This window comes from Rhinatrema bivittatum, chromosome 9 (genome assembly GCF_901001135.1).
Source record: "Rhinatrema bivittatum chromosome 9, aRhiBiv1.1, whole genome shotgun sequence".
NCBI lineage: Eukaryota > Metazoa > Chordata > Amphibia > Gymnophiona > Rhinatrematidae > Rhinatrema > Rhinatrema bivittatum.
Window position 1 is genome coordinate 34,207,403 of NC_042623.1, and position 23,239 is coordinate 34,230,641.

General features: G+C 44.9%; 1 protein-coding gene across 1 annotated transcript; it reads left to right on the top strand.

Moving 5' to 3' along the window:
* The first annotated feature begins 238 nt into the window (after nt 1-238).
* LOC115099056 (protein tyrosine phosphatase domain-containing protein 1-like) lies at nt 239-21,330 on the top strand. Its single transcript, XM_029616334.1, has 8 exons — nt 239-417; nt 1,233-1,313; nt 6,221-6,339; nt 13,365-13,502; nt 14,196-14,818; nt 20,145-20,351; nt 20,775-20,915; nt 21,313-21,330. The coding sequence occupies exons 1-8, from the start codon at nt 239-241 to the stop codon at nt 21,328-21,330; spliced, it is 1,506 nt and encodes a 501-aa protein (XP_029472194.1).
* The last annotated feature ends 1,909 nt before the right edge of the window (nt 21,331-23,239 follow it).

A 23,239-nucleotide genomic window follows, 5' to 3' on the forward strand; every position in this document is an offset into this window, starting at 1 on the left:
TATTTGTTGTATGTTTTCTTTTGGTTTTTGTAATAAGTAACCAACCTGAATTAATACTTACCCGCCAGCCTGAAATATTTTAGTCTTTGCAGCCTCCCACAGCTTACTTTTGCTCTCTCCTCCTCATTTCTTTTGCTCCACACTCTTGTCACCTTTCTTCTCTGAGTCTTGTCTTACTGCTTCTTATTCTGTTGCAGCTCAATTTCTGTGCTCTCAAGAGACCCTGTGAACCCTCAGCATGAGTCATCATGCTTTAGATCCACAACCCTCATATTCCCAGGCCCGGGAGAATCTGATCAAAGCCATCCCTCAGCACCTCATTTGCTCCTTGACCTGTGGAGGACGGGAGTGTCGCTACGAAGGACCAAAGGGATGGAGCCCTGACCAGCAAGCAATCAGAGGACTTTACTCCTCCTGGTGAGTAAAAGGAGATCGGGTGCCTGTGAAATAAAGGAATGGCTCAAAGGAGGAGGAAGAATTTCAAGACTGAAGACAGAGCTGAAGAATGGAGAAAGGGCTTTGAATTTGAGGGAAGGAGGCGCTTAGGACTAAAGGAATGATTCCAGAGTTACTATAAAGGATTAAGGGAAAGGCTCAGGACAGATATACTTCTCCATCTGCTAAACTATAAAGCAGATAAATCTGCCTGTTTTCCCTTCCTACTCTAATACCACAGACCCAACTTGATCTTCTGCTTTACCATCACTTAGTGGGCCATTAAAGTTGTAAGACTTTTGTGATTTATCTTTTCCATAGGCATAGCAATGATTCGATGATGATGTATTGCAGTCTCTAGAGCAGGGGTGGGCAATTCCGGTCCTCGAGGGCCACAAACCAGTCTGGTTTTCAGGCTATCCCTAATGAATATGCATGAGAGAGATTTGCATGCACTCTGCCTCAGTTGTATGCAAATCTATGCCATGCATATTCATTAGGGATATCCTGAAAACCAGACTGGTTTGTGGCCCTCGAGGACGGGAATTGCCCACCCCTGCTCTAGAGGCAAATGATGTGGGAAAGAGTTATTGAAGAGGGTGATGCAGTTTGTGGAGATGACTAGCTTAGGTAGGAGGGTGACCCTCTTCCCATGAGCGTGTGCTGGGATTTGCACACAGGGGGAGTGACCAAGACATTTTTGGAAAGAGGATCAAGGGTTTTCAGAAATAGGAACTTGATGAGGTCTTCCTCAGCCCTGGCTGTATAGAATTAATCTTCTCGGATTTTTGTTTCAGGGTCACTGATGACATTTTGGCCATGGCACGACCATCCACCCGTCTCATTAAGGAGCATAAGATTATGGAGCAGTTCAAACAGTAAGCGATCCCCATCTTAAACAGTGAAGTGTTGGGCAGGAATGGGGATGGGGATGTGGGAGGAGGGTGAGCAGAGGAAAGAGGATGGAGGCAACGCAGCAATCTCAGTTTACAAAGTTGGGATATCATTACCAGTTACTACTCCCCTGTTCACAGATATGGACTGTAATGTGGGTGTAAGAGCAGGTGTCACACTATCACAGCTAGAGCTGTCTGCCTTTTCATGCCTCACCTTGCAGAGCAAGGATTGCCTTTCTAAGCTCTTAATTACATGTACAATTGTAGGTTTATGTTTTTTATTGCTATATCCTGCTTTGTTCAAACTTATTGTTCTGAAAGTGGATCATAAATATGCAAAATTAAGTTATAAAATAGAATGGTGAAAAGAAATAATACAGAACACTAAATTACAGTGACATGCAGCTCTAACTCATCACCCCTGTCGATGCACATATCTGCATATTTCCTTCCAGCCTTATTCAGCCTGGCCCACCAACAACAGACTTCCAGTCACAGCAGTACTGTCCAGCTATCCTCCAGCAAAACCGGTTTTTTCCTTTACTCCTTACAAAAAAAAATAATTTTTTTTTTTTACTTTCTAACAGAACCTGTTCCATAAAATTTCTCTTTGTAAGCAGGTTTATTAAACAGAACAAAACTTTGTCCCTTGTGTACTAATGACTCTGGAAACACTGTGTCCAGCTTTCTGAAAAGCTCAGGAAAATCCTGGGCAGGTCTTAGAATATAAGCACAGGCCATCGCCTCTTTACTGCATGCCATGTGGAGTTAGGATGCCCAGCAGAAATGCTTACTTTCTTTTCATGTGTAAAAGTCTTTTAAAGATCCCAATTGCACATGCAGCTACAAAGCAGGCCGCTGAAAAGAAGTAATAGAAATTAAATTTGCAATAAACTGAGATTTCAATTACTTGTAAATTCCTGTAGGGGGAAATCCATGTGGATTTTCAGTGAGCTGCACTTCCTGGCCGCTGCAGTCCTGCTTGCTGCATTCTAGAATGACTAGGCAGGAGTGCTCTGACCACACTAGAGCGACTGATAAAGGAACCGGCCCAGCTGAGCTAGAAGACAAGAGGTCTTACAGGCCGACGCAATATTGGTGCGCGTTAAACGGGCGCTCATGATTGGGCGCCTGCTCCCCAAATGCACGTCGATCCACTTCTTCGGGGCACCCAGTGCAAAATGCAAATGGGCTGCCGCTGTAAAAAGGAGGTGCTAGGAGAAACTGTGCGCCCCTAGTGCCTCCTCGGCAGCGGTTGCCTGGGAGAGGTTAGGAAAACGGATGCTCAGTATTAGAGTGCCACTTTTCCTAATCTGCGCACAGCCACGGGTTAGGAAAATAGATGCTCGTTAATTAAGCATCCTTTTCCTAACCTGACCTCCGGCACACTTTTTCTTTCTTTTTTGGGGGGCATTCTAATCGTTTAGTTCCTCCGACTTAATATCGCCAAGATATTAAGTCGGAAGAAATACAGAACAGCAGTATTTTCTGCTCTTCTGTTCAATTTTTGGGCTCCTCCAAAATTAACACCTGCTCAGGGCGCACATTTTTTTTTTGGCATTGGGGGGAATAGATAATAGCCTCATCAGCATGCATTTTTGCATGTAATGAATGCTATCACCTACCCTTGTGATTGGACACGTGTTTTGGATGTGCTAACCCCCTTGTGCATCAAGGGTTGCGGATGCTCATCCAAAACCTGCGTCCAATCGCGGGTTGAGCCGTGCACTGCAGCCAGTGCACAGTATTGCATTAGCCTGTTACTGAGGTACAACGTACCCATGTCACTGCTCAATAAAACATTTTCAGACTTTACCTGGCTAGATAGGTATTTACCCGAGTAAAAGGGACCACCTTATTCTTGTTGGAAATTGTGCACTGGCTTCCACAGCACACATCCTTTTAGTCTGGTTAAAAAGAGACGTCACTGGGGGAGGGGGGCGTATTTGGGTCAGGGGAGGCAACAGCGCTGACGCTGACATTTTCCAATTGTACACACGTCGGTTTGTCAGCGATCGGTCGCCTGAAAAACTGCAACTGCGAGCAGGCGCTGACCAAAGGGAACAGGTACCGTGCAACTCTGCAGGCTGTTCAGAATTGCATCGCAACAAGTTAGATTAGAAGCAAATTTAGCAGCCTCTCCAGCTCTGTGCAATGTGCATGTCCGTGCAAGGATGGAGCGGTTGCGGGGGTCTGAAGGCGTAGTTTGAACAAACTTCTTCTGTCGCTGTCTGAACAGCAGCAAAACAGAAGAGCACCCTCGTTTCTGCCCTTGGCGTCTGCAGGAGCACAGCCCGTTCTGTTTGGGAAGTGAGGGGTTTTCTACCACATAACTGATGCAGAATTTTCTACCTTGCTGCAGAATTAACCCTTGAGCTGGTGCAGGAAACTGGGGGCTGTGCTTATAATGGAGTGTCCTTAGGACAGGAATTGCTTTTGTTATGTTCTTATGTTTTATGTATTGGAAGTGTAACACCAAGATGAATGCAGAAAATGTTTGCACAGTCCGTTATAGTTGTTCAAATAAATCTTTTTATTCATATGGCAACTCCACTGTTTTGCATTGTTACTTTCAAAGGGGTCCCTCGACACGGACCCGTGTTTCGCCGAGGCTGCATCAGGAGGGACAAACAATTTGTATCAACAAGTCTAAAGGCAAAACATAAAAGGACTATGTTAATCAATGGAACATACGCCGACAGCAAATTTTATAGATCAGACCTTAAAACATACCTTTATGAAGCTTACAAATGTGTGGCAGGGAGCGCGTACATCAATACAACAAATGTATTTTTAAGCACTGTCAAAAAAAGGCGCCAAATCACGTGGCCCAATCAGCTTGCACAGGGAAAAACAACCAATCAACAGCAGAGCAATGATAACCAATCAGAGTCAAGTGAAATACATCCACTCGAGTTCCTTATTCAGTCCGTGAGGAGTGACAGTGTTTAAAATGTATATCCATTTTTGCTCTCTATGAATTAGATAGTCAGAGAAGTTGCCCCCTCTACTAGGAAAAGTAACGACCTCTAAGATAAAGTAAAATAAATCTGATACAGCAGGTGAACACTGAACCCAATGGTCAACAAGAGGTGCATTTTCTCATGTGTGCTTGATGTTGGATCTGTGTTCAATGATTCTAGTTTTTACCCCCCTGATAGTTTCCCCCCACATACAGTTTTTGGCAAGAGCATCGAATGATATAAATCACCCCTTCAGAATTACAATCCGAGCTGTACCGTAACAGGTACTTCTTCCCAGAATGGGGGTGTACAAAATGTGAAATGGTGTTTGTATGTGAGCAGACGGAACATTGCCCACAAGGTTTATGTCCTCCAATAGCCTGATAACAAGTTTGTCTCAAACTTGAATCAGAGTGTGTCAATAAGTCTTGTAAATTCCTGCCTCTCCGATGTGTAAACCGTAAAGATCCCTGAAGAAGTTGTTGAAGGGCTAGTGAATGCCAATGTTTACGTATGATCTGAGTGATGGGATTACTTAACGGAGAAAAGGGTAAAATACAGTTCAATGTCTTATCTGTACTACATACTAATGGCAAAAATAACAAATCTCTATTAACATATAGAGCCCGTTTAAAGGCTTGTCTTAGTAATTTACTGGGGTACCCTCTCGACTTAAACAGGGACATCATCTCCTTAGCTTAGATGAGCAGAGCCGGCGTAACCGCAAGAACTGACCCGTAGGTATATTCCTTTTCAAAGCCCTAGGGTGACAACTATCAAACCCGAGTAAGGTATTACGATCAGTTTCTTTTCTAAAAATAGTTGTGGAAAAAGTTGAATTATCAAGTGATATAAGAATGTCCAGAAAGGCTATCTGAGAAGAATGTATGTTACAACTAAATTGTAAATTAGGGTCACACAGGTCCAACATCAAGCACACACGAGAAAATGCACCTCTTGTTGACCATTGGGTTCAGTGTTCACCTGCTGTATCAGATTTATTTTACTTTTTCTTAGAGGTCGTTGCTTTTCCTAGTAGAGGAGGCAACTTCTCTGACTATCTAATTCGTAGAGAGCAAAAATGGATATACATTTTAAACACTGTCACTCCTCACGGACTGAATAAGGAACTCGAGTGCTTGTATTTCACTTGACTCTGATTGGTTACATTGCTCTGCTGTTGATTGGTTGTTTTTCCCTGTGCAAGCTGATTGGGCCACATGGTTTGGCGCCTTTTTTGACAGTGCTTAAAAATATATTTGTTGTATTGATGTACGTGCTCCCTGCCACACATTTGTAAGCTTCATAAAGGTATGTTTTAATGTCTGATCTATAAAATTTGCTGTCGGCGTATGTTCCATTGATTAACATAGTCCTTTTATGTTTTGCCTTTAGACTTGTTGATACAAATTGTTTGTCCCTCCTGATGCAGCCTCGGCGAAACATGGGTCCGTGTCGGGGGACCCCTTTGAAAGTAACAATGAAAAACAGTGGAGTTGCCATATAAATAAAAAGATTTATTTGAACAACTATAATGGACTATGCAAACATTTTCTGCATTCATCTTGGTGTTACATTAATTTTGAGTGCAGACACTGCTCTAGTGTTTTGATGTATTGGAAGTGTGAAATAATGCTTTCATGAGGGGAAGTTCTATAGGAATGGCTTTCTTAGGAATATGCTAGGTCTGTGAAAAGATGTTTTTCAGGATGGCGAGTTCATATAAAAAATGGACCATCGTGTTCCGTATTGTCATCAACCGATATAGTGTGCATTTTTCCCATAGACGCAAAATGGGAAAATCCCTGGGGGAAATTCAGTCTCCAGATCCATTATTTTGCTTGTTGCATCCGGCTGTGAAAAGCAAAGCCCAGCACAAAGCCTTTGGTTTGCTGGCCCTTGTAACGCCTTGCCTTTGGTTCACAGGTGTAACATAAAATCATTGGTCAACGCCCAGGTGCCAGGGGAGCATGCCCACTGCGGGGACCCTTTGCAGGCAGAGAGTGGATTCTCCTACCTCCCTCAGACCTTCATGGATGGCGGTAGTAAGTGATTTGGGTAGGGAACTGGAGAGACCCTGGCCCCCAGCGTGCGATTCTGAAATATACTGTGAATGAGACATGAATGGGTGCTGCCCGCACAATGAAAAAGGAGAGGAGGAGGTATACGATGTGTCACAGTGAGCATATGTATCTGTATGCTTATGTATGTATATATCAGTCTATATCTGTTTCAGTGGAGTGACAGAGTGAGAAGGTGAAGAGCAGGCAACGCGCAATACATGAGAAGGTGGGTAACAGGAAGCACAGGAGAGCAGATAACTGAGCATGCACAGGAGAGCAGGTAACTGAGCATGCACAGGAGAGCAGGTAACCGAGCATGCAGAGCATGCACAGGAGAGCAGGTAACTGAGCATGCACAGGAGAGCAGGTAACCGAGCATGCACAGGAGAGCAGGTAACCGAGCATGTACGGGAGAGCAGGTAACCGAGCATGCACAGGAGAGCACATCCCAGGGGATATACAGGTGAGGGGGTACTGGAGAGAGTAGTAATAAGACATAGAAGAGAGGAGGTCCCAGAGTATGTAGAGGGGAGGGGGTGCTGGGAGGGTGAATAATAGATTCAGATTCAAGAAACTTTATTGAAATGACTGCACGTGTGTTACATAAAGTGGTTAAAGAGATGTATAGGAAGGGGGGAGAGGGAAAAAGGAGAGTGGATGAAATGTGCTACGTTATTGCCAGCCTGAAAGTCTCTCTGCACCCCCAGAGCGTTTTCTGCAGACCCTGAGCCACATTTTCCCCCCAAACACACACAGGCCCCATTACATCAAGCAGTGCCCCCCACACCCTGGGGCATTTTGCTCATGCAAGAGGTGTCTCGTCCCAGCACTGCCCAGATTTCAAGGCTGCAGCAACCTCAGAAATATCTCCGGGATACTTCATGTCCCTCGAGAGCACACCACCTAAGATTTGCCTTTAAAACTGTTGCATTCTTTGAATGCTAATTTCGTGTCCTACCGAGGTCTTGCAGGGCATTTTAAGAAAGAGATTTACCATTGTCAGCCAAAAAAAAAAAAAGAACCCAGAAGTATCTGCAGGGGAGCTGAACAGGCACTTGCAGCGTCAGCCCAGCCCGAGAGGGATGTACAGTGTGAAGCCGATATTCAGCGACGTTTAGCTGGATAAATTCGGACTGATCCAGCTAAATGATGCTGTTTTAATATTCGTCCGTATTTGGCGGTCGCCTATCAGCCGGATAACTCTTTATGTGGCTATGTAGCCAGCTAAATGAGGGGAGGATGGGAGCATTCCAGGATGGAGCTACTTACAGTATCTGGTTGGCTTAGCTGGATAAGTGCCGATAATCAGCTTTATCCGGCTAAGTTAGCCAGATGAACTTATCCAGCTAACTATTACATTAGATAGCCGGGTATATTAGTGACAAGTTAGCCGGATATGTTTAGGCAGATAGTGGCTGAATATTGCTCCCCCTATGAGTTTTTATTTTAGCTATGGAAAAGATGCTAAGTACTGCAGACATTCCCTTCTATGAGAGGCTATTTCTGCTTCTGCTGAATTGTGATCTCTCCTGTGCTGTGCTGGCTTTGGGTCTGGTTCACAGAGGTGGTATATTGGCAGTGCTGGGGCAAGTCATTAGCAGATGAACCCTGGCACAGTGAGGTTGCATCCCTCATTTGATTTGCTGTTCTCTCAGCCGATCTGGCAGGATCGGTCACTCAGAAAGTTTTGCTCTGGTGGTATATAGGTTGCTGCACCATGCAGGCTTCAGTCATTGATCCCTTACTGAATAGTTGTCTGCTTCACACACACAGCTGTGAAAGATGCACGTCCTCAGCCAGAGCTTCTGTTCTATAAGTGTTAATTCAATCAGTACTTGATTTGACATTATAGGTTTAGATGTGTACCAGAGATGTTTGCTGTAACTCAGGCAAGCGCTCTGGTTACACGTGCCCACCTGTAACTGCTCAGCTGTCTGCACCTCTCCTGTATCACTTACATGTCGGATACAGGATCTGAGCAGTTGTATTACTCAGCTGTCTCTGATATCCCTGCTGATCAGCCTCTGCCTCTAATCACTGATTAGGGAGATGCTGAGGCAGCAGTGAGGAGGGAGGACAGGACAGGCAGAGTGCCAGGATTCAGCTATTACAGACGCATTACCACCAGCTGCAGAGACCACACTTATTCACCTGGCTGGAAGGGATCACTTCACCATGTCAGCTGTGCATGAGGTCATGCCAGGAGCTGTAGCCACTGAAAGCATGCACAAGCCCAGCATCCTGTTGGAAACAGGATGCTGGGCTTGATGGACCCTTGGTCTGACCCAGTATGGCATTTTCTTATGTTTCTTATGTTCTTAAGACACAAATGAAACTCAGACAGGGAGACAGCGTTGTTCCCTCCCAGGACAGTATTCAAAACAGCCCTGCCCTGTACCCCATAACAGGAGAACATGACAGTGTGTCCGCATGCCATACCTCAGGCCAGAAGTGGGGGAGGAGGGGCTATGGTGACTCCCTGCCTCCAATCCCATGGCAAATGGCAGGAGCATCTCATTCCACCTGGCAGGTGCGCAAGAGGATACATCTGATAATATGAAATTATTTGCAAAATACATGCACCTCTGGAATGGAGGCTCTGGCAGCTTGGACTGCATGAAAGAAGAGAGGACATTGCTATTTTATTCATTATTAGTGTCGTTCATTTTGAATTTGCTTTTAATTTCCTTGTATAGATCTGACAAGTTAAGAACATACAGAAAAAAATCTGAACAAGTATTTGATTCCAGTAGGTACTGAAATATAATTAAATAATAAAACATATGAAGCATCCTGTGTAAAAAAAAAAAAACAAAAAAAACCAAGCTTATTGTTACTTTTAATAAAGCATTTAGATGCATACAGTATTTCTGCCATAGAGGTAGATGCCCATCCAGTTTTGCATGCATGTTAGAAATGGTCTGTGAGGTTTGCCACCTGCTCAGTAAGAAAATGTAAGAACGGTTGCACTTGCTGGAACAAAGTCAGGGCCACCTTTATGTGCAGACGGTGCTCAGTTCTTGTATAGATAACATGAACTACATATAATTAAGCCAAGCAACTACCGTGAGCTTAGCTGGGTCGTTCCAGAGCCTAGCCACCGACCTGCTGGCTGCCGTCAACAGATGGGAAATCAATAGTACTTTCTGTATTCCCCCTGAACTGGAGCTCACAATCAAATAAGAAAAGGGTCCAGTGGAAGCTGAATCTTCCTTATCTCATATATCAGTGCCAACCTTGCGGACCAGAATATTTTAATGATGAGACACAGGCACCAAATATGGAAGAAAAATGTTCCCTCTAATTCCTTTGAGGCTCTTAAATAAAGCTGCTGTTGAGTCCATCTGTTCTCCTGGGTAATTCCCATTCTGGGTCACTCTGAAATGCTCTGCATCTCCTGTGTAAGACCTGCTATGACTGCTGCTGCAACGCTAGATCTGACGAGTTTCAGCTCCTTCATTATCTCCTCTACATCTTTCTTTGTGGCTAGGCCTATCTCACTTTCCTCATCAGAGCCTCCCTCCCCAGTCTCCCATGCCAGCTTACATTTAGGTCTATCCAGTACCGAGCGGTAGGAAGAGCTGCGTTAGTGCCTGCGGCACCCGCGGTTGCCGCACGCACAGTGCAGCTCACCTACCGCTCGATCCTGAACACTAATTTTATGTAAATGTAAACCGCGTCTAAGAAGGGTCCGTGAAGCCTTAGGCCCGCGCAACCCATTTTACTGGATAGAGCTCCTATACAGTATCCTGGGTGCGCGGGCCTAAGGCTTCACGCCACGCTGGTATCTGTCATTTCAAATGTCATTTGAAATGACAGATACCAGGAAGTCGGGACTGCCAATCCCCCCTCCCCTCCTCCCGAAGCAGGGCGCGAAAAGCAGCCTTGCTCCGGGAGGAGGAGAGACTGACAGCGGCGAAGCAAAAAAAAAAAAAGCGAAAAAAACCAAAAGCAAAAGCAAAAAGTAAGTTGCTTCGCCGCTTCACGGCGAAGCATCCCCGATCGGACTTCTCCTGCCTAAACTTACTTTTTTTGCAGCCGTCCGGTCCATCTGAAGAAGGTATCTTCCCCTCCACGGGGAAGATGGATGCCAGCACGGGGGAAAGCGGCCCCTGTGCATTCAATTGGCTGCTCAAGACGTGACGTCACGACGTTTGGCGTCACGGCATGTGACGCCAAACATCACATGCCTTGCTTCTTTTGGCGTCACGGCATGTGACGCTTTTTTTTTTTTGCTTCGCCGCTGTCAGTCTCCCCTCCTCCCGGAGCAAGGCTGCTTTTCGCGCCCTGCTCCGGGAGGAGGGGAGAAGTGACAGCGGCGAAGCGACTTACTTTTTGCTTTTGGTTTTTTCGCTTTTTTTGCTTCGAGAGGAGGGAGAGGACTGGGGCTGCCCCGGAGACCGGCACCCAAGATCGCGGCTGGGGCAGGTGAGCGAGGGCTGGGGGAAAGCTTGCCACCTACCCTTACCCCTGCCTCTACCGCAGGGTCAGGGTAGGCGGTAAGTTAGCAGGTTAAACGCGCGACAAAACGGCAGGGAAAGATAGCGACAATCGGGGCGCGGGTTACGGGATGCTAGGGAATAGCTAATTCACTCGTTTGCATGCAATATCCATACCGCGTGTGGAAGGGGTTGGCCGGGGATTTTAGGACGCGGTAGGAGTAGGTTAAAGTGGATTCGGGATCGCAGGAAGGGATAACGCGGCCGGAAAGTGAGTAAAACGCGGCTTAGGAGCAGGGTAAACGCGGCCGCACTTTACAGGATAGACCTGATTGTTGTTCGCTCTCAGCTTGTTTGCTTCCTTGAGCAAACTTTGCCAAATGCTCTTCCATCTGCTTACTTATCATTAGGGTTTTGCTTCTGGTTTGGCAGCATCCTTTGGGTACTAAACAGAGAGCTGCTGTTTTGGGTGCAGACCTGAACCCAGAGCTGCTCTTTCTTGCTGGCACTTCATGATGACTTCCCCTTCTCTGTAGTTTTTTTTTTTTCTTTTCTGTTGTCATCTGGAAGCGGAGAGGGAGGGTTCTCTGTGCGATCCCATCCAGTTTCACCCGCTTGCTTGCTCACCTTGCTTCTTTTGTTTGCTCTCCATAGAATCAGTAGAGTCTCTCACACCTGTCTTACTTTTTCAGTGTTGTGTTTTGTGAGGTGGGGTTTTTGGTTTTTTTTTCACCTGGATCCCAGCACTTACTAGCCGGTGCCTAGGCTTCTGCCGCTGACCACTGCAAAAACCCACCAGCCCTTTCTTGTTTCACCCAGTCTCAAGCACGTGGCTTCCCCAGCACCGCTTTATGTAGCCCTGGCTTGCTCTGAGGCATGAGATGGGCCTTTATCCATAGGGGATGACACTACTCATGGGGGGGTGACGCCATATTTCAACTTCCCCCACAAAATAAAACAACATACAAGCGCTTGATGTTTCTAAAGACTTTTCCTTATTCTTCAAGACAGATGGCTGACAATTCTTTATAACAACACAACAATCGGTTGGCATCCATCCAGCAAGAGTCGGTTGGAATTCATCACTGCAATTAAAGCTTGTCCTCATACCCCTTAACAATGGATGACAAGCGCTGGTACCAGTCTCGGTGCCTTATGGCAACTCAGAATCCAAACAGTTTGAAAGAATTCTTCTCTGCGCAGAGCCTAGCTCTCCTTCCAACCCAAATTGTTAGGTTAAGAGGCTGAGCGATACCTGGCCATCTCTGTAAAGTGCTTGCCCCTTTCCCAGCAGGCACCCTCGCTGGAAGAGAAGGATGCCTGCCCCCCAAGCTGCAACGTGCCCAAAGATTTCCTCGTCCCGGCTATCTCGGTTGTTCAAGGACGTTTATGCCACGAGCCGGAAAATCAGACACGGATCCCCTGTGACCCAGGGGGATGCAGGAGGAGAGCGTCCCCGAGCAGTCCTCTAATACATTTCCCGCTCTCTCGTGCCCTGCAGGCAGTCCTGAAATCCCCTCCCCCCCCCTCCTGGCGCACCTCGTGTACATTCTGGCGAGAAGGGCGTACGGGACTGTACCACGGCAGACCTCTGCTAGGGACTGGCTTTGGCTTTTGTAAGGCAAAGGAGCCTTGCGTTCATTTTAATCCCCGCGCCTCCTGCACGCGTGCAGCTCTGCCGCCGGGTGATTTTCTCAGCTCCCCCCACTCTCACCTCTAAGGCTTGCCTACAGCTGCATCCACGCTCCTGTTTTTGGGCAACAACTTCTCTTAATATTTAGGGAGCTTTAGCTGCACATTTTTTCAGAGTCTCTGCTTTTATGGGGGTGAAAACTTTTTTTTTCATCTCCCAGAGAGAGAGAGAGAGAGAGAGAGAGGGGCGGGGGGGGGGGGGGGGAATTCTGAGGGTCCATCTTCTTTTGTGGCTCTCTTGCCACCCCCATTATTATGATTAGCAGTTCTGCCATAGCGTAAGCCGTCTAGGGCCTCTGGCCCAGGCCACGATTAAAGGAAGAGAGTTCTTGTTAGGTGGTGAACCAGCTGTAAAAACAGCATTGCAAAATCATGACTGACTTTTATTATTATTATTAGCGAATGGCAGTTAAGTGAACTGAAGTACAGAGAAGGTGACTTTCCCAGGGTCACTCAGAAGTAGCTCCTGGGCCAGATGTACTAAAGGGATTTTTCCCTTCTGGTTCAGATGTATCAGGCATTTTTCTCATAGACACAAAATGGGGAAAACCATGGTCCCCGGCCTTTTGTGCCTATGAGGCTAATGGCCCGGGGACGTCCTGATGTAATGGAAGTAAATATAACCCCCTGGACCTCAATCTGAGATAAGTTGCATGTATATAAAGATAAAGGTTCTTGGGTTTTGTTCACTGAGCACATGAGATCTAGAAATCCTTGTGCAGGCACCACTGAGGTGGAACATCGAGTTATTCCAGAGCGAGAGCTGCAAGGTGTGACTGGAGGTTGTATGAGGAAGGATGCAGGTATAGAAGGAGAGTGTCCTACAGCCATTCCCTATGTGGCTTGTCCTAATTTTGTGTCTCCTAATCTTTGCAGTTTTCTTCTTTAACTTTGGCCTGCCAGATTTTGGGGTGGCCTCAGTGTTGCGAGTCCTGGATGCGGTGAAGGTGATGTCCTTTGCGCTGCAGGAGGGGAAGCTAGCGGTACACTGCCATGCTGGCCTGGGACGCACAGGTAACATGTGGTGGGCCTGTGTGGCTGGTAGTTTGCTGGTAGTTACTGAATGTGTGTGAGGGATTCTAAATTGATCTGTTGCACTCACAGTACTCCTCCTTGATTTTTGAAACCTTTTTCGGTTGCCTGAGCAGGGCTGTCACTATGGACGGGCAAGATGGCTGCCCGCCCAAGGTATCAGACCCTGGGGGCACCAAAGACTTGGGAAAGCAGGGCGACCGGGCACTGCCAGCCCCCTTCTGTACCCTTCCCAACCTGCCCCTGATGTGCTTGTGTACTTCTTGGGCCTTAGCCTGCCCCAGTGGTGGCCTGGAGCCAAGCAGCTAGCCAGATGGTGGGAGGAATGGGGATGAGTACCATGTTGGGTGGAGAGAGTGCCTATGAGTAGTGCTATAGAAGTGCTAAGTAGCAGTGTTAGTAACTATTGCCTGGGGCATCATGCTATCCAGCAATAGTCCTGTCCGTTAGCCCCCAAGTCTAAAGATGCAAGACTCTGCATCCCTGTGCCAATCCACTAGAGGTGCATCCTTGTGCTAGCCCTTTGAGTTATCCTATCCCTAGATATTGTGCACTGGTTTGATAGAAAATATTTTGTGCATCCTGTTTGTTTACTTTTCTCAGTGAATTTGGATGTCCAAACAAAAGGGGGTTTTCAGAGTCCCTAAGATGCATGTGTGTGTGTTTGTGTCCCAGGGGTTCTCATAGCCTGTTATCTGATCTATGCAATTCGAGTCAGTCCCCAGGAAGCTATCCGCTTTGTCCGTATCCGACGTCCTGGCTCCATCCAGACTGTGGGACAGATCAGCCTGGTCTCTGACTTTGCCCAGTTTCTTGCCTCCCAGCAGACTGTCTTTGCTCGTGCAGCGCCCAGAACCTGCAGTTTCACGCTGGCTCAGTATCTGACCCGACAGGGACATCTCCTCCACGGCTGCGAAGCCCGTAGCCTCAGGCATGTCCCAAAGCTTGTGGCTGTGGTCTGTAAGCGACTGGTGCACTTAACAGGGAGGAGGCAGAGTTGCTTCGGACCCTGGGCAGAACTGGATAAAGAAGTCAGCAGCCAAGCCTTAATGGAGGTGATCAGACAAGTGCTGCACTCCCAGCAGCTGATGAGCAATGAACCCGTACCAAGTGACCCCGACAACTTACTGTTCCCAGTGGTAGCCCCTCCAGCGAGAGAAAGCAGAGGAGCAGATCCTTCAGTTACTGCGAGAGGAAGGACAGGAGCACTGATTGTTCCAAAGAGAAGACTTACAGAGACCCAACGGAGCTACAGTGAGTCCAGCCTCAACCATGCTACCCTCCAGACGACTAAAGAGGTGAGGGATGGGTGCCGTTCTCTCTCTCTCTTTTTTTTTTTTTGCTTCCTCATACTGGGGAACCTAGGACTTGTGATCTGCGACAACGATATTACTAATAATTTTGATTTGTATAGCACACTCCATTCAAGAAAGATATTGACATGCTTGGCAATCACAGCAGTTCAGAAACACATGCGGCCACCTCTAGGAAGAAGTGACTGTGCTGCAGAGTTTGTGTTTGCAGACTTCTTGAAGAGGAGGAGAGCAAATGTTATTTACTGTCACGCAAATGGATAACTGGAGGTAAATTAACTAGGACCAGGTTGGTGCTAGAGTCAGAATTAGTCTCCAGTAATCCTATCCCCTAGTTCCACATTGGTAGCATTAGGAATCCTATTACAGTAGCTGGGATGTACCAGCCCTTAGCATGAAGTCCAGTGTGCCACTGACTCCCAAAATGTTTTTAATTCTGACAAGCTAGATTCTCTGGTGGTCTTCTCACTGCTTTCCTGGCTTGTTCCTGTTATTCTGTTTTCTCACTTTACACCTGTGTGTTGTTCACATTTCTAAGTTTTATTCATGGTTTGTTTGGTTTTTTTTTGGCACAGCTGCTATGTACATCAGTATTAGTGTATCAGGCGAAATGGGTTGGTTTTTGTGTAAAATTAAGTCATTTGATTTCATCTAACTTTCTTTTCAGCCAATGTCCCAAAAAGAGAAGTCCAGCAGCTTTAACAAGTGTCCCTGGGGTGGTCGCATCCTGTCTTTCACAGATCCTCATGACAGATGTGTGATGTGCCTGGGGGATGACCACAATGTCCCATAATGCTTCACGTGCAGGAAGATGATCCTCAGAGGATGTCATTCCTGCTTAGAGCTGTGAGAAAAGCTCTTTGGGAAAGGCAAGTCCGGCCCATTGGCGTCAAAAGATTTGGGAGCTGCACCGGATGCTGGCAGGATATCAACACTAAGGAAGCATCACTCTCCCTCGACATCAAGCACCCACAGAGGCCATGGACATAGCCCTTCATCTAGTTTCCTCATCCAATGAAAGGGAAGGTTTCTACTTCAACGGCATTAAGGAGAATTGATGCCAAGCAGCAGCAAAAGTTCCCGTTGGCGCATGATGCCGGGAGCAAGGAGATTCTGGCTATGGTTGAGTGAGGACAGTTCACCCTCGCATCAGCCTCAGGAATTGCCACAGTCTTCTAAGCCCCATATGCCAACCACCGATCTCCCTCAGGTGTCCCGGCAAGATGCGACCAATCCTCCTGCTTCCCATGCAATAGTGGCATGGGCAGTTTTTGAGGAGGGGTTAGATCAGAGCTTCCCAAACCTGTCCTGGGGACCCCACAGCCAGTCGGGTTTTCAGGATATCCACAATGAATATGCATGAGTCAAATTTGCATATATGGAGTCTCCATTGCGTACATCAGTGTATTGGCACCAACGTCACTAATAGCCTTGGAAACTGAGGTCCAACCTCTGCTGGAGACTTATTGCATGTGGTGGAAGGGATCTGTTGTCAGTTCTTGGAGGTGCATTGGAGTGCAGGGGAGAAGTTTTCCTAAGGCACAGAAGCTCATCAGGGTCTAGATGCCAACAAACAAGGGATACCCTCACAGATGTTTTGTCTTCTCATCACATGTGCACTCAGATCACACCATCAACCTATGATTCTGACACAAGAGTCTGGGTATTCCTGGGAGTGTGCATATGGGTCTCAGGATATTCTGATCACGAGGAGTCAACAGGTCTTGCTTTCGTCCACAGGAGAGAGTCCCCTCTACAGGGCCGTTGCTTCCATTAGGCCAACTAGGCAGTCGCCTAGAGCACCAAAGTTTGGGAGGGGGAGGGGGGGGTGGCAAAATCCTGCCAGCACAAGGCCCAGAGGGGGCGCTGTGCCAAATCTAATACTGCTAAAAAAGGGAGCACTCTTCTGGAGCCACTGCTGCCAGTAGGAGGAAGCATTGTGCTAGAAGTAAGTTGGGGGAGGAATGCATGACCAAAGTTTTTGCTTAGGACACCATATACGCTTGCACCAGCTCTGCCCCTCCACAAGACCTCTCCTTTGTGGATTTTATGACAAGAATGGCAGAGATCATTACATTTACTTTATAGAAGAAGGAAGAGTCCAGGGCTAAAAATGCTTGACCTCTTCCAGTTCATGGTTCCCTTCAAGGAAATCATAGTAGTTTTTATCCATGAGATCCTTCAGGAGGGTCAGATGAGAATATAGGAGACACTTCCCCACACACACACTTCTGTGTGTCAGTGGTGATTATTATTTCAGAAAGGCGATTAAGTTTTAATAAGCTAAACTTAAGAAGGCAGATGCAATGTACTGTGTCCAAAAAGCTCCCAGATTCAAAAAACCACAATTGCCTCATCTGTCAATTGTAGTCTCATCCACTCTCAAAAAGGCCAAAAGGTCTATAACCTACTCTTCAGTGCCCCTGGAGAAGGATTCTCTTACTCTTAATCTTATTGGGAGCAGGCCCAGCACAAGCATTAGGTGGAACTAGGTGAACACCTAGAGTGCCTGAAGTGGGTGGGTTGCCGTAGGCGGACACAAGGGTGCCATTTTTCAAATGCGTGGAGGAGGAATCAGTGCTGTAATGGCGTTCAAAAGGAGGTTTGTTGAGTGGGAGAGAAGGGGACAGGCAGAAGTCATGGAGATGAGGTATGTGAGTCTGGTGGGTCGGGGTAGAAGAGAGAGAGGAGAAACACTACGTGACACTTAGGGTGGCTACAGACACTTGCACTGGCACTGATTGGGAGGAAAGTTATTGTTTTTAGATAACGACTCCCGACATGACACTAACTTTGGCGTATTTGAGGTTTAGAATGCAACTCCATTCCCTCTTCATTATTTTATTGTTTCCAAACTGCCTCAAAAAAAAAAAAAAAAAAGAGAAATGAGCAAAATGGCTTGTTGCTACCATAAACAGTTGTCCATTGGCACTGTTTTTCCTTTTTATTTTCCCCCTTTTCATTAAACACAGTTTGTAATTTGGGATTTCGTTGCTTGTCCTTGGAGACAGTGAAAGTTGCTTACCTGTAATGGATATTCTTAGAGGACAGCAGGATATAAATTCTCACAAAATCCATTCACCTCCCCTTGCTTAACTAGATTAAGAAATGAAAGGGATCCACATGATGTGGGATGTAACGTACATGCACTGTAGAGTGTGTCAAAAACTTCCAGAAGCTTTGAAGTAATCTTTGCTGACTAGGCTCCATCAGATGATGTTACCCAACTATGATAACTTACATCCCACTGTCCTCAGAACACCTGTGAGAGGTGAGAAATTTTCACTGTCCCGGCCCAGGGAGTAAATGTTGAAACATCGAGAGAAAGAGAAGAGTTACAGTATATTGGAGATTCTGAAAACATTTTTCAAATTAAGTAGAGCTAAACCAAGTGTACAAACAGGAGGAATGAAGGGGGCATTGATTGTGAAAAATGGAGGAGTAAAAAACAACACATTCTGAAGTTGTCGTTGTCTTGTTTCCATCCACCAAAGTCATATTTTTTCCACTGATGAGCACATTTCCACACTCGCGAGTTGGCCTTAGCCAGATACTACACTGTACAAGGGCTATCCTTAAGCAATGGGCAAACCAAAAGGTATTGCCTGGTCTACTTCTCGTCACCATCGTCTGGTAGAGTTTCTCCATTTTGCCATGTGGACCTGGGTACAGAGGAATTTATAGCTTTACAGATGATTCATGCCTCCTCTGCACCTGCAGGAGGCTACTCAGGTGCTCTGATATTCATGCCAATTCCAATAGCAAGATCTCCAAATTGCATCTGTTGCATAAACAGTGGAGTGCCTCAGGGATCTGTACATGGACCGGTGCTTTTCAATATATATATATATATATATAAATGACCTGGAAAGGAATACGACGAGTGAGGTAATCAAATTTGCGGATGATACAAAATTATTCAGAGTAGTTAAATCACAAGCGGATTGTGATACATTACAGGAAGACCTTGCAAGACTGGAAGATTGGGCATCCAAATGGCAAATAAAATTTAATGTGGACAAGTGCAAAGTGTTGCATATAGGGAAAAATAACCCTTGCTGTAGTTACACGATGTTAGGTTCCATATTAGGAGCTACCACCCAGGAAAAAGATCTAGGCATCATAGTGGATAATACTTTAAAATCGTCAGCTCAGTGTGCTGCAGCAGTCAAAAAAGCAAACAGAATGTTAGGAATTATTAGGAAGGGAATGGTTAATAAAACGGAAAATGTCATAATGCCTCTATATTGCTCCATGGTGAGACCGCACCTGGAATACTGTGTACAATTCTAGTCACCGCATCTCAAAAAAGATATAGTTGCGATGGAGAAGGTACAGGAAAAGGCAACCAAAATGATAAAGGGAATGGAACAGCTCCCCTATGAGGAAAGGCTGAAGAGGTTAGGGCTGTTCAGCTTGGAGAAGAGATGGCTGAGGGGGGATATGATAGAGGTGTTTAAGATCATGAGAGGTCTTGAACGAGTAGATGTGAATCATTTATTTACACTTTCGAATAATAGAAGGACTAGGGGCATTCCATGAAGTTAGCAAGTAGCACATTTTAAGACTAATCGGAAAAAATTCTTTTTCACTCAACGCACAATAAAGCTCTGAAATTTGTTGCCAGAGGATGTGGTTAGTGCAGTTAGTGTAGCTGGATTCAAAAAAGGTTTGGATAAGTTCTTGGAGGAGAAGTCCATTAACGGCTATTAATCAAGTTTACTTAGGGAATAGCCACTGCTATTAATTGCATCAGTAGCATGGGATCTTCTTAGTGTTTGGGTAATTGCCAGGATCTTATGGCCTGGATTGGCCACTGTTGGAAACAGGATGCTGGGCTTGATGGACCCTTGGTCTGACCCAGCATGGCTATTTATTTATTTAGCGAGTTTTATATACCGTCATTCGGAAACGTCAAAATAACGCCATCATAACGGTTTACAAAATAAGGTTATATTTCTTATATTCTTATGTTCTTATCCTTATGGTTAGTCGCAGGTGTGGAGTTAATGGCTTTTGTTGTTCTGGAGCTGAAGGGTATGATAGAGACAATCTTGGAATGAAGCTAGAATGAGATGCAGACCCTCAAGAGAAGTGTCAGGAATGGTAGAGAGGGTCAAGGAAGGAGGTAGGAGTGTTTCTAAAGAGTATTGAATGGGAAAGAGTTTTACAGAGAAATAATTGAAGGGGTAAAAAGCAAGAGAAGGACCAACAGACAGCAGTACTGAGAAACATAGACAGCAGGACTTGTCTCTGTGAAATCTTTAGATTATGATTTTCTTTTTTTCTTTCCTCTTTGTATTTTATGCAGGGGCATGAAGCGGAGACTATCTTACGTAACATCCACAGCTGCTTTGGGTCTAGCCCAGTTCTTGTTGGTTCTGATTTCCAAGGGGTCAGCTCAGCTGCTGAGAGACATGAAAAGACCAGAGATTCTGTGAGACTGGAAGCAAATGAGGTGAAAGTTCAGAGGTCAAGGAACGTAGCTAAAAGGGAGACAAATTATGATATCTTAAAGGTAATAACTTTTAGCCACTTTTGAGCTTCATTGAGAACTAGAAACTTCCCTTCAGGATTTTGTAGATCAGTAAACTTTACTCTTTTTGTCATGGCTGATGAGAAATGTCCTGATTTTTGAAAGTCTTTTTCCAGGAGTTTATGCAAGAAACTTCCTGTCTGTTGCTTATGATTCTTATGCAGAAGCCCTGATGCATGCATGTTACTCGAGAACTTTATACAGGAACATTGATTTGACTGGATCCTTAATCCTTAATCACAGTTGCTGCAAGTTATAGAGCTCTCCCATAGATGAAATGAACACCATAGACGAGGATCGCCCTTCTTAGTTTTTCCAGCTCTAAACTTCAGCAGGATATAACCGCTTGGTGGGCATCACAGCAGTCTTGCTTTCCTTTGTCTTTTCTATCTGATTTGTCTACAGCAGATAGTTAAACCCTTGAGCTGGTCAGTGCAGGAGTCGGTGGACAATAAAACGACACCTCATATCCTGTCCCTTGCTGGAGCAATGGCAGAGCTGGAGCCCCTGGACGCCAGCCTGATGAAGAGAGTACAGCAGCTCCAGGTAATGCAGATATCACAGGGAGAAGAGAAGCCAGAGCCAGCCATGGCCCCAGTGTGGTCAGAGTTGCTGATGCTAATATGGCGCGTAGAGAATCTTTTTTTTTTTCCTATTGCTGATGAGGTTGCTCTTTCTAGTAACAACCCTGAAGACAGCAAACACTGCAGTTACCTTAGCCTGCTGTGCCAGAGGCTGTAATTCCACTTTCTCCCAGTAGAGGGCTGTCGTCTTAAGTTTCTCTGGTCCAGCATGTGCTGGCAGCTCCACCGTGAGTTTATGTGAATGGAGTCTTGAGCAATTGTTGAATACATTGAGTGTCCTCTAGTTGATGAAGTCAGAGATAAAAAAATACTGCTATCACAGCTGGTAAGGGAGATTTTCCTCTATGTCCTTCTCTTAGATATGTTGGCTCTTCTGATGCAACTGAAACACATTTGTTCACAGAGTTACAGAGGGTTCTATCACATTCATTAAAAATGAAAAATAAATAAATTCATTATAACTTTATGGCCCCAGCTGTTATATTCTTTTACATCTCATCTGGGAGCAGGGTGGGACTTTTTTAAGTCTTCATTTTCTTACTGAGAAAATTCAGGGCTGGTGCAAGGGTATTAGGTGAACCTTACATTCTTGTGCCCCCAGCCTCCTCACACACAATTTAAAAGTATGCATTTTATTATAATAAAATTTACTTGAAAAAGGACATGCAGAGTACAGTCTTCTAAGATAAAACTATCACTTACAATAACAGAATGTATATAATATTTATATGCACCGCTATGATGCCAACCAGAAGGTCCTGCAAAAAAGACATTTGGAACCCACATGGTATTATTTATTTATTTGAAAATGTTTGTATACCGCCTTTACAAATAAAAATTTAGTCAAAACGGTTTACAGTTTAAAACATATATAATCTGAATAAAAAACAATAAAATAAATTTCTACAGACAAATCAGCAGACAAACAATGAGTTCCTTTTGAATAAAAAGTGCCATAACTCACTTTAAATGTAGACTTGGGTATTGGAGGGGAAAGGAGAAGTGGGGGGGGGGGGGGGGAGGAGGAGCTAGGAAATGATGTGTGTAGTGGCAAGGGTCTTGGAGGCGTCAGGAGGGGAAGTTTTTAATGTTTAATTTGAAGAAGAAATGTTAAAGGCTTTATGAAACAAGTAGGTTTTTAAGGATTTCTTGAATTGATGAACAGTCTGAGGGAATCTGGTAAAGAGTTCCACAAGGAGGGACCTGCCACCGAAAAAGCTCTCTTGCGGGTTAAGTCTAATCTTGCTAATTTGATTGTGGGAACATCTAAAAGATTTTTTGATAGGGACCGTAACTGTCTAGCTGGTTTATAAATACGTAAGGATATTGTAACATCTGTTGGGTGTAGGCTTGGCACTTAGAAAGCTATGACTAAACTGAATTACAATTACAATACAGTAAACTTCCCATACCAAAACAGCACTAACTACAAACACTCAAACAATAGTAGTCCTATATATGAAAAGGCAACACTCAAATATTACACCAGGCCTAAAACACCAATACACCTCTTGATAGGAAAATAGAACAAGCCAAGCTACATAGATCCTTACACAGAAACTATACACTAGCAGAATACTTCCCTTTTATCATACATGCAGAACATAGACAGATGCTCACCAAATACAGAATAATGTGACCATAAAATAGAAATAGAAACATGCAAACAAAAACTGAACTGGAAACCACAAAAAGCCAGACTCTATATGTAGTGCGGCAGTTGAAAGCCTGAAATATTATCAGTTCTTATAAAATATCAAACAAAATCAAGAAATATAAATCATTAATAATAGTAAAATTATACAATAAAAATGAATATTCCAAAACAGTTAGTTAATAGAATAACATCAAATATTTTTAAAAAATCATATAAAAATTTTGTAAAATTTTGCAATCACCAATAAAATACTTCAAAAGACACATTAAATAACATCAATAATTAAAACTAATAAAGATTTTTTAAAATCCCTCGCTCTTCATACCTGAGAAGCTTTGATTTCCAGATGTCCTGAGATTATCATGGAATAGCAGGGGAAAGGGGAGAGGGTTGTTAAGCACAAATTTTTCTTCTCTGCCTCATATGCTAATTCATAAATGTTCAGTCACACACACATGCTCTTTCCCTCATACATTCTGAATCACACACCCATGCTCTCTTCCTTATTCACAAATGCTTTCTCACACACACATTTTCCCTCTCATATACACAAATGCTCTCTCTCTCTCTCTCTCTCAATTGTTCACACACACATTCAGTCATGCAAACATGCTTTGTCTCTCAACCTT